The sequence below is a fragment of the Zalophus californianus genome, chromosome 4 (genome assembly GCF_009762305.2).
Source record: "Zalophus californianus isolate mZalCal1 chromosome 4, mZalCal1.pri.v2, whole genome shotgun sequence".
Lineage (NCBI taxonomy): Eukaryota > Metazoa > Chordata > Mammalia > Carnivora > Otariidae > Zalophus > Zalophus californianus.
The window spans coordinates 130,396,056-130,408,963 of NC_045598.1; the positions used below are offsets into that span (position 1 = coordinate 130,396,056).

Below are 12,908 nucleotides of genomic sequence, written 5' to 3' on the forward strand. Positions count from 1 at the left end.
TTCATTACTCAAGCCACTTGCCTGGGTGTGTACCTGTGAAAAATGAATATCATGGGCCTGATAAATGAGTCAGACAAGTGCATGTTTGCTTTTTCATGTGTTTGTATGTATGAATGTTTCTAAGATTAAATCCCAAGAGGAAGCAAGTTGTACTGTTTTATAGCTCCTTCTCGGTGATTAATCTGGCCAAATTTTAGAGGTAAATGTTGTGGGTGTTCTTTATAGATAAAACTGCTTGCTTATATTATTTATTTATTTAATTTATACTATCCCTACAGTATTTAAGTGGCTAAATCGATGCTCTGCCATCCAGATTCTTGATGCTGAATTCTGTTCTATAGTAAATTTAAGTGAGGGTCCAGTTTATATATATAGTTTTAGAGGAATTGTAGAGCTCTTTTATTCATCTATTCTTACAGTGATCAAAGAAACAGATGTTACCCTTCTAGCTTAGTCCCCTCAAGGACTGATAAAGCCATTATTACAATTACTTCATGCCACTTCCTTTTGTTGGACCAGAAGCATGCTAATGTAACCAAGATCCTACGTCCCCATAAACAAGAGATAAGAGAATGCATTCAAGGAGCTTACAGTACTTCACAAATCAATTTTATTAATTTAAACACAAAATTAATGAAGAAAATTTCTGTACACAATTGTGGACACAACACACCTTTATACAGTAAAGTCAAGATAAACTTTGTCTTTCCAATCTGCAGAGTACAAAAACATAAAATGAAAAGGCTAAAAAATTGTCAACTTCTGTTTGCTTCAAGCAAAAAAAGAACAAAACCCCAAATCGATTGTTAAATAATTTGGAAAATTCACAACTAATTCTAGCAGCAAGATAAGAAAGGAAAAGATAAGAGTAGCTCTTTAGCTACTTGGGGTTAAAGCTGGTGTTCCCCCCTCCCCCAATTAATATTAAAATTCATCCAAAAAGTAATTTCATAACAAGGGAAGGTTTTAGATGAAAACTAGTGCCCAAACTTATCACTGTTGGAGAAACTGTCTTATGGCATAACGAAGGTGACAATTTTGATTTCCCAGGTTTATGCTTTATACATAATTCAAGTGAAGAATAACCTTGGTGATGAGTATTGGGCCATGTCCACTGCCTGCAATGAACTTTCCAGGGAGGGTGAGGTTTAGGGAGATGTGTGGAGGAAAACAGATCAAAAAGTTTTGCTGATTTCCAGGTATGCAGTAATGTCCTCCTTTATCTAAGCAAGAAAATGCAGACCCTATAATCTGAGCACACGAAAACTTTGCTAGTCTCCAATTCACGAACCATTTTATTAATAAAATATATCAATCATCTAGAAGCATTTGCATAATCATTTTTTTCAAGTAGTTACATATAATACATTAGTGTTGAAAATGAAAAAGTGAGGTTGTAAGAGGCCGCTTTTTTTTTTTTCAAATTATTTAAGACACTGCTGTTTTGTTTTACCAAGGTCCTCCTAATAGCTTTAAAAAACAAAACAAAAAACCGATGGGACAATTTGGAAAACAAAATTCTATTAACATCCATGCTTTTGGTCTTGACAACATTATCTAAAAAAACAAAACAAAACAAAAACCAACTCCATTATCTACATATTTATACCCAGTACTTTGATAAGGCACCGCACATGACTTGTGCGCACATGGCCTCATACTTCACTATCAAGGCATTGCTACCTTTCAATATCATTTTCTAAACAATATGTAAAAGAATCATCCATTATTACAAATTTACACCCAAAATTCTCTGTACATGATTGTCTCAGTGATGTACATATTACACGTTTAAATTAGACATACTTTACTCTGCAATGTGCTAAGATTCAAAGTACTTGCTGTGTCGTGAGGCAAAGGCCTTTAATCGCTTCTTATGATGCTATTGTCTCTTCAATTGATTGATGTCAAAAAAGTCTGGTTGAGTGAATTGTAGGGTGCTGGAATCATACCTCAATTAAAGCTGTTTTTAAAAAGTCTGTTCATAAATAAGTAGAGATGTACAGATTACCCTGGGTATGAGACACCAAAAAAAGTAAACTTTCTTTACAAGAAAATCCCCTCACTGGTATTTGGAGAAACACATTTCAGTCTTTGTTGTGCAATCAAGTTTGCTGTACCGGAGAAGCTGTTTATGTCACATTGAAGATGCTAACAATGTAAGCGTCTGCAGGTCCTTTCTTCACAGGTTTGAACCATGTAGTGAATGTGGCAAAGACACATCACACTGTACTAGAACATTCTCATGGCTTATTTTCACTGGATTCACAGTACTAGAGTCAACAGCTGTTCTGAAGAGATAGGTGTGGTCCTTCATTTACCGCAAGGGCAGAGGTGAAGACCCCCAGCAGCTGTGCGTCCACATGTTGAAATCACTACGGTGGATACTCCAGCGCTGACACAGGACTCAGGCTTGCTGGATTTGTTCCTGGTCACAGGGCAGTTGTGCGGTTCCAAAGTGCTACGTGGCTGTTACAGGTACTCCAGTTCCAAGGCATGATGGAGGGCCATGAGGTCCGAGTGACTGGAGATCCTCCAGAAGGGCATGGCGTGCTGTCAAAGGGGCAGACACATGGTGAGGACAGACCATGCTCCCAGCACAAAGCCTTAACCCTGCTTTTGAAATTCGCTCAACGCTCATCCCCTTTTCTCAGTATTGTGAGAACTGCCCGTGAAGATCTTTCTTAACATCACATCTGTTTAAAACAAAAATTCAAACTTAATCCTCCCCTAAGACTACTGGACTGCATTTTAAAATACAATCTGGAGTCTGTTTTTTTTTAAGAAAGTGATGGATATTTCTGAAGTTGATCCGTACTGTGACTTGAATACCAATTCCAAACTTTACATAAAACACAATAGCTATGAATGAAACTTTGTAAAAAACGGTTGCCTTTCAAAGTATGGCTCCAGTAGCTGTATAATGCTAAAGGTTTAAGCAGTTTTCCTTAGGTGGTAGTATTTTACATTTTTCAAAACTTAGTTTTACTCATGGAAGAAGCAGCTTTTTTTCATTTATTTCCATTAGGCATTCTTCACATTGACCTTAAAATGGCTTTACCATATGGGAAAATTTTAAATGATGATCTAACATTTTTTCTGGTTTAAAATCTAGTTTAAATGATGAGAATCTTCGTAAAACACCTGAATTAGCCAGAGATAAGAAAACCAGGAAAAGAAGAGAGATTACCTCATCCACGAAGGATGAAAACATGATTATAAACTGTTATTTCTCAAGGCTCTATAGTAAATACTTATGCATCCGCAAAATCTTTTTTCAAATAAGGGAAAGGTAATCCTTGTTTTTCAGAAGACAACATTCTACTTAGCCCATAGAAAAACAGCTTTTTAAAACAACAACAAAGAAATAGTGTGAAGAGCTGACTATATTGTGCAATTATAATGCTAAGGAATTACAATCAGACTAACAGGAGAATTTGTCATGGAAGCAAACAGTGGGATGTAAGAGTTTCGGGTGGGGGGCTTATCTGTACCTAAAAGTGGAAGCAAGGGACTATTTTGGTGTAGATCACAGAACTGTCATATTCTGAGAATGCAAACTATTAAGTTAGTTATTAACAATGCCTTTGTCTCCAGTAATCTGCTAAAAGCATATACCACAGTCCAATATCAAATGTAGACCTTTCTGGACTCCCTATCCATCTTTGTTATCTTTCAATAATCATAGTCCAGCATGGAGTACTAGAAGATCTCTTTTCAAAGTTTCAGGATGATCTACTTGTCAACTTTTGACTAGAAAAACAGACTATACTACTTTGCATTCATTCACTCCTTTTTTGCATCTGCAGAGATGGTGTAGTCTGTGGGTGAGAAATAGAAATGTTCAACAATCACAAGCTTTTACCTGTGTGTTCTGAAAGAACTAGGAGGAGCCAGTTCCCTTCGCCTGGGAAGCTGGGGGACATTCCTGGCCAGAGGAGGTAATAGTTAAACTACGTATATGAAAGGATGACCATTCAGAAGAGCACTTGAGGGCTGTGTGTGTTAGTGGGCAGAGAATGAAGGAGAATTCCATTGTTAGGGTACTGGCTATATATGAGAGAAAGCCACGTGGAGCAGGGCCCGCAGGGAGGTCATCAATAATAATGATAGCTGTAATTTATGGAGTATTTTGTCAGGCACTGTCCTAAGCACTTTATATAGATTCTCAGATTCAAGCCTCTCTATAACCTCAGAGATAGATAGGCATTACCATCACGATTTCACTGATGAAAAAACTTGAGTCTTGGAGGAGAAGAGAGGTTTAAATAACATCTGGTAGGGAGTGAACCCTTGAATCACATCAGGAGGGGTCTGAATCTTAAGCCCAGATGCTGTATGCCTCCTAACTGTTCTCAGTGGCCTTTTAATCCAGCTGTACAAATTATCAGCACCATAGTATACAGCTTAACACACACACACACACACACACACACACACACACACACACACACACACACTCCCTCCTGTGTTGGTGAGTGAAGGACACTGAAAAATTATAGATCAGATCTGAAAAATGTTTGCATTTATAATGTAGAAAACTTTCCTTCTTTTTGTTATTAGAATGAAAATCCATGTGTACTGTAAAATATTTTGTATAATGTAGAACTTCAGTTTTATAGAGAAATGCAAATCATTTCTAATCCCACTATCCAGATAACATCCTTAAGTATTTTTCTATATCTTTTAGATATGCACACTCCTATTTGAAATCATGTATATATAGTATGTACCATTTAGCATCCTGCTCATTTTACTAAATTTCAAGTCCATTTTTGACATATCTTTAAGGAAAATCGTTCACTGTTAAAAGTTTTCAACTATTATACAGCATTCTTGTATATTTAGCCATCTACTAACTTCTATTTTAATATTCCTTTATTTCTAATTTGCCCAGAGATTTGTTGCCCTTCCCCAAAACTGCTTCTCAAGAACAACTGAATAAAGGGAGCTGTAGAATAGTTCTGTTGCTCTGTTATTTCAGGATGTAGCAGAGAATGCTTAAGGCTCTTCAGATAGCTGTCCAGAAACTTTCAGGACAACTACCTTCATGAGTACATATAAAAGTACTTGTTAAGAAGTGGATGCTTTTTTTCCAAAGTAAGTTCAGCCAAATTCTTTGCATGTTGATTATCTGAAGTTAGATATGTTTCCCATAGGCGACAAAACACATTTGAGAGCCATTGGTACACTCAGCAGTATGTATTGTAGAATGCAATGAATGGCAGAGAAGTTGGAAAGGGAACTGAAAAAAATCCAACTAATTCTTTGGTACATGGTTAAGATAAAAATTAGGGATTTAATTCCATAGTAAACAAAATCATACAATGGTTATGTGTCTTTTCTTTACAGGTGTAGGAGTTGATTCCCCCCCAGAGTACATGTAATATAAACTGTTTTAAACTATTCTCAAAACAAATTATGGAAAGGTGAGGTTATTCACAAAAAGCCCTGGAGTTAACTAATAGCTTCTATCTTCCTGTACAGTATTATTAAGAACCACATGATCAAGTGGCACCCTGAAACAAATTCAAATGATGAAATATGCCTGTGGCATATTACAGACCCAACTCATTATAATACAGTGAAGATGGGGTCATTCATTTGAGCCAAAGTGCAAAAGGTTCTACAGTAATAACTGGCTAACCTCAGGTGTATATGAAAGGGAACAGATAGTCTCTGGGAACATTCCCACACAAGAACAACAACTCCATCCTCAGCACTATTTCATAACATGAAGGGTAATATGATCTCTGTTATAATCAGCTCCATTCTTACAAAAATTATTAGGCTTCTACTTTAAGAAATGTATATTTAATATTAAGTGAGTCATTATAAGAAAACAATGTAGGGGAGAGGAAAGTCATGTTCACAAATAATTAGAACTACTATTTTCCCTAATTCACCACATACTGATGCAAAGGTCTTATGAATGTATAAGAGCTTCCCAGCACAACTGGGTGCAAAGAAAACAATTTTTTTCCACCTCAGTATTAAGCCTGAAACAAATATTATATGAAGTCAGAGAGATATGGTGGCAAAAGAAAAGCAGGTGTCAGGATGAGAACTGGGTTATACTCTCAACTCTGACATTATATGATTTTGAATTATGACAGTTTTTCTGGAGTCCTGGTTTATTTATCTGTAAAATGAAGGTTTAGGGGAAATGACTCAAGGTTGCTTGTAGGTTTAATAAAGTCTATGACTTGAATATTGTAGCGACTGCAGATATATAAAATAATCTACATGACCCATATATGCCCCCATTGACAACAACCAGCAGGCAAGAAAAAAGAGGCATTAGAATTGAAAAGGATGAAAAACTATTTGCAGATGACATGATTTTATATATAGAAAATCCTAAGACTCCACAGAAGTGTTAGCTAACCAACAAATTCAGTGAAGTTACAGGATACAAAATTAACATACAAAAATCAGTAGTCTTTCTCTGCACTAATGCCAAATGACTTGTAAAAAATAAGTTAGGAATTAATTTAACCAAGGAAAATAGCTACACTAAAAAACAAAAGACATTAATGAAAGAAACTAAATACATACACAAATGGAAAGGTATCCATGTTCATGAATTAGAAGAATTAATACTGCTTAAATGTCCATGCTACCCAAAACCACCCATGGATTCAATGCAATCCCTACCAAGATTTCAGTGGCATTTTTTAGAGAAGTAGAAAAAACAAACATAAAATTTACATGCAACTGCAGATAACCCCAAATGGCCAGAGCAATCCTGATTTCAATCCTGAATTCAAGGTATATTATAAAGCTATGGTAATAAAAACAGTATATTACTGGCCTAAAAATGGACACATAGATCAATGAAACAGAATCAACCACCCAGAAATAAACCACATATATAGGGTCACATAATATTTGACAATGGAGCCAAGAGCACTCAGTGGAGAAAAGGCAGCCTCTTCAACAAATGGTCCTGAGGAAATCGGCTGCAAACACATAAATGAATGAAACTCGATCCCTATCTTATACCACTCACAAATTAACTCAAAATGGATTAAAGACTTAAATGTAAGTAAGACCAGAAATCAGAAAACTCCTAGAAGAAAACATAGGAAAAAAGCTCCTTGACATGGGTCTTGGCAATGATTTTTTTGGGGATATGACACCTAAAGCACAAGCAAAAAAACAAATGGACTGCATTGAAAATAAACTTCTGCATAGCAAAAGAAATGATCAACAAAATGGAAAGACAGTCTAAAGCATGGGGAAGAATATTTGTAAACCATATACTGGATAAGGGATTAATATCCAAAATATACAATAAACTCATACAAATCAGTAGCAAAACAACAACTAATCTAATTAAAAATGGGCAGGGAACCTAAATATCATTTTTCCAAAGAAGATATACTGACAGCCAAAAGGTACATGAAAAGATGCTCAACATCACTAATCTGGGAATTGCAAGCCAAAACCACAATGAGAACTCACCACACACTTGTGAGAATAGCCATTATGAAAAGGACAAGGGTTAACATGCTGGTGAGGCTGTGGAGAAAAGAGAACCCTTGCGTACTGCTGGTGGGAATGTAAAAAAAAAAAAAAAAAAAAAAAAAAAGAATTACCCTATGATCCAGCAATTCCACTTCTGGGTATATATCCAAAGGAAACAAAAACATTGTTGAAGAGGTATCTGTACCCTTATGTTCATTACAGCATTATTCATAATAGCCAAGACACAGAGACAACCTGTGTCCACTGATGAATGAATGGATAAAAGACTTGTGGCATCTATATATAATGGAATATTATTCAACCATAAAAAAGAAAATCTTACCATTTGCAACAAGATGGATAGATCTTACACCAAATAAAATAAGTCAGAGAAAGATAAATACTGTATGATCTCACTTACAGGTAGAATCTAAAAACAAACAAACAAACAAAAAACCCAAACCCCAAACTCATAGGAAAAAAAAGATTGGATTTGTGGTTACCAGACACAGGGGTGGGGGAACTGGATGAGGGTGACTGAAAGATAGAAAGTTCTGGTTGTAAGATAAATAACACTGCTTTTATAGTATATTTGAAATTTAGGAGTAGATCCTCAGGCTTCTCAGCATAAGGAAAAACATTAAAAAAAAAAACACTTTTGTAGCTATGATGATAGATGTTAAATAAACTTATTGGGGCAATCACTTCACAATATATGTAATTGAAATCATTATGCTGTAACCTTCTCAAACTTATATAGTGAGGTCTACCAATTATATTTCAATAAAACAAAAAATCAATGAATATATTCAGAGAGAGGAGAGCTTGGTTGTAAGCTAGAGAGAGTAAGTTGGGCCTGCAATGAATTTGAAGTTGGGCCTGCAATGAATTTGAAGCAAAGCTGATTAGGTAGATGGGAAAGAGATGGGACTCCCAGTCAGGAGATGGTATATAACAAGGCTGATAGGTGGGATGAACAGAGCATTTAGTATGGAGGTGATGGGGCTGGAATGGTATGTTCATAACAAAGACTAATAAGGAAGGAGATTTTTCCATGTAGAAGCACTTGGAATATCTAACTAGGAAGGAGGGATTGGAGGTGTGGCTGGCCAATAGCAGAGAAATTATGCCAAGGGACAGTGGAAATGGTGATGGATTGGAGGAGGAAAACACCAAGGCAAATTTAGGGGGTGAACTGAGTTAGTTTATTAACTGATATTCAGATGGGATGACATAGGATGCCTAAGTGGAAATACTCCATCAGGTAACTAGAGTCATGGGACTAAAAACAGAGCTAACCGCAAATATTAACAGAAAGGTATAGCTGAAACTGATGAGTATATTATTAGTTTATCAAGATTGTGCATATACTGAGAGAAATGGATACTAAAGCCAAAATCTTGGAAAGTAGCACACATTTTTGGGTGATTAGAACCAAAATATTTCCCTAATGGGAAAATGACACATCCTTCCTGCTTCTCTTGTCCACATATGCAACTTTCCAAATCCTTTTGTTACCTTTCCTCCTCATATAGTGTTTTGCATTTATCCCTTCTAGTTATACATAAAATCATTAACATAAAAACCTGGGTTCATGGACATTCACATGTAATTTGGATTTTGCTGAAGAATATATTAATAAAATGTTAAAAACCACAAAAGGACATAACCTTTGGCTCAGATATTGTACTTCAAGGAATTTATCCCATAGATATACTTGCCCATGCATGAATCACATAAAGCCCATTCACTACAGAACTGATTGTAATAGTAAATATGGGAAACCACCTAAATGTTCAGCCCCAAGGGACTCACTGAAGTGTAGCACATCCAAATACTAGAATGTCAATGCTGCCATTTAAAAGAATTAGAGCTACAAAACTCCATGTACTGATATGGAATGACTGCCAGGATATATTGTAAAAAAAAAAAAAAAAAAAAGGCAGGTACAGAAAAAAGTGTATAGTTATCATTTGTATAAAAAAATAAAGAACATAGCTTTGCTTTCATATTATCTCTAGAAAATTTGCATATGGAGGTACAAATACTTCCTAAATTATAAATAAAAATATCTTGGAAGATAGATTATTCTAAAAATTTATTAGACAGCATTGCTCTTTTATTATTTGCATATCTGCTCCTACTCTAGACAGCAGTGAATTAAGAACAAAGGCGAAATCCATTTCAAGACCTGTCATACATAATGTTCTCATTAAGTACTAAGTGAAATGGCTTTAGAATAAAATTCACTGTACGTGGTGTTAGTAATCCCCACGTCTCCTATAAGCAAAAAAATTCATTAAAAATGTTATTTTTTTCAAAAGCAGCTCTCATTTTTCTCAAGCTTAGAGTTGAGCAATATTAATCAGATTCTCCATTTCATCTTGGATTTCAGCAAATTTTGGAGTTCACATTTAAAATGGACATTTTTTGAGTTTCTCTAGTACAGATGGCAATGCAGGAAGACCCTGAACCCACCTCCTCCATGAACACACCAAATAGGCACTTATTTATTTAGTAATATGGGGTTTCCCTTGTATGTAACTAACTGCTTCTCTCTTGCTGCCTTTAAAAATTTCTCTTTAAACTTTGCCATTTTAATTATGTTTCATGTTGTAGACCTCATTGGGACTCACAAAATAAAAAGATGTAAACTATGACAACATGTACATAAAACATGGAATTAAAAATCAAGTTCTTTTAGAATGTGTTTGATTTTAACTGACCATCAATTTAATATAGGCTGCTATATACTTGGGATATTATATATAAACCTCATGGTAACCAAAAACCCAAGACCAATAATAGACACATAAGAAAGAAAGAGAACAGAGCCAAATGTAGCACTAAAAAAATCCATCAATCACACACAAGGAAAGAGAGCAAAAGAACATATGAACAGAAAAAATTACAAACACAGCCAGAAATCAATGAACAAAATGGCAGTAAGTCTATCAATAATTACTTTAAATGGTCTAAATGCTCCAACCAAAAGACACAGGGTGAAGGAATGGATAAAAAACAAGACCCATCTATACGTTGTCTACAAGAGACTCACTTCAGACCTAAAGACACATACAGGCTGAAAGTAAAGGGATGGAAAAAGATATCCCATGCAAAAGGAAATAAATTAAAAAGCTGGGGTAGCAACAGTTATATCAGACAAAAATAGACCTTAAAACAAAGACTGTAACAAGAGACAAAGACGGGCATTACATAGTCTTAAAGAGATCAATCCAACAAGAGGATATAATAATTATAAATATCTATGCATCCAACATTGGAGCACCTAAATACATAACACAACTATTAACAGACACAGAAGGGAAAAAAAGGACAGTAATACAATAATAGTAGAGGGCTTTAACATCCCCCTTACATGAATGGATAGATCATCCAGACAGAAAATCAACAAGGAAACAGTGGCTCTGAATGACACGTTAGACTCAATGGATTTAACAGATATATACAGAACATTCCATCCAAAAACCATAGAATACATATTCGTTTCAAGTGCACTTGATATGTTCTCCAGGATAGATCACAAGCTGGGCCACAAAACAAGTCTCAATAAATTTAAGAAGATCAAAATCATTTCAAGTATCATTTCAGACCACAATGGCATAAAACTAAAATCAATTAAAAAAAAAAAGCTGGAAAAAACACGATGTGGAGGCTAATGGGTCAATAAAGAAATTAAAGAGGAAATATAAAATACACACAGACAAGTGAAAATAAAAACACAAAGGTCCAAAATCTTTAGGACTCAGTGAAAGCAGTTTCAAGAAGGAAATTTATAGTGATTCAGGCCTACCTCAAGAAACAAGGAAAATCTCAAATAAATAATCCAACCTTACACTTAAAGAAGTACAAAGCCCAGTGTGTAGATGGAAGGAAATAATAAAGGTCAAAGTGGAAATAATAAAATAGACTTAAAAAAATAGAAAAGATCAATGAAACCAAGAGCTGGATCTTGGAAAAGTTAAACAAAATTGACAAACCTTTAGTCAGACACATCAAAAAAAACCAAAAAAAACAAAACGAAGACTCCCATAAATAAAATCAGGAATGAAAGAAGAGAATTAACAACCTACACCATAAATACAGTGTATTATTAGAGACTACTATGTACAGTCATATGCCAACAAATTGGACAATGAAGAAGAAATGGATAAATTCCTAGAAATATATAATCTAAAAATGATCAGGAAGAAATAGAAAATCTGAACAGACCAATTACTAGTAATGAAATTGAATCAGTAATAAAAAATTTCCAACAAATAAATGTTCAGGACCAGATGGACTTATAGGTGAATTCTATTAAACATTTATTGTTCCAATTTTAGTTTATGTGCTGCTGAAGTGAGTAATCTATCAAACATTTAAAGAAAAGTTAATATGTATTCTTCTGAAAGTATTCAGTAGAGAGGAAGAAAAGCTTCCAAATACTTTCTACTGACCAGCATTACCCTGATACCAAAACCAGGCAAAGACACTACTTAAAAACCAAACCAAACCAAACCAAAAAACTACAGGCCAATATCCCTGATGAACATAAATGTAAAAATCCTCAGTAAAAATTAGCAAATCACACTCAACAATACGTTAAAAGGATCTTTCACCATGATCAAGTATGATTTGTTCCATGAATGCAAGGATGCTTCAATTTCTGGAAATCAAAGTGATACACCACATTAACAAAATCAAGGATAAAAATTATCTCAATTTGCAATCTCAATAGATGCAGAAAAAGCATTTGACAAAATTCAACATCCATTCATGATAAAAACTCAACAAAGTAGATTCAGAGGAATATACCTCCATATAACAAAGGCCATACATGATAAACCACAGCAAACATCACACTATATGGTAAAAGACTGGGAGCTTTTCTTCTAAAATCAGGAACAAGATATCCATTTTTATCACTCTTATTCAATGTAGAATAATTAAAATAAAAGATGAATAAATAGAATAAAATAGAAGTCCTAGCTGCAGTAATGAGATAAGAAATAAAAGCCATCCAAATCGGTAAAGAGAAAGGAAAGTGTCACTATTTGCAGATGACATGATACTATACATAGAAAACCTTAAGGGCCCATGCAAAAAAGTATTAGAACTTATAATGAAGTAGCAAAAAGAAATTAAGAAAACAATTCCATTTATAATTGCACCAAAAAGATAAAATACTTAGGAATAAACTTAATCAAGAAGATGAGTGAATTATACCTGCAAACTATAAAACACTGATGAAAGAAATTAAAGATGACACAAATGAAAAGATATTCCATGGTCATGGATTCAAAGAATTAATATTGTTAAAATTCCCACACTATCCCAAGCAATCTACAGATTCAGTGCAATCAATAGTGAAATACCAATAGCATTTTTTTCACAGAACTAGAACAAATGGTACTAAACTTTGTATGAAACCACAA

The 12,908-nt window shown here is 34.7% G+C and overlaps 1 protein-coding gene across 9 annotated transcripts in view; it reads right to left on the reverse strand.

The window, feature by feature from the left end:
- Positions 1–655: 655 nt before the first annotated feature.
- The window catches only part of EYA1 (EYA transcriptional coactivator and phosphatase 1), a 356,518-nt gene continuing 344,265 nt past the window's right edge, over positions 656–12,908 (reverse strand). For 8 of the 9 annotated variants that reach the window (XM_027582479.1, XM_027582545.2, XM_027582507.2 and 5 more), the window contains one exon: positions 656–2,553. In XM_027582479.1, coding sequence (XP_027438280.1) covers positions 2,473–2,553 — 81 coding nt within the window. In that variant the 3' untranslated portion in view covers positions 656–2,472. Of the gene's footprint in view, positions 2,697–12,908 lie in introns of all 9 variants that reach the window. The other variant, XM_027582514.2, reaches the window with a different exon arrangement.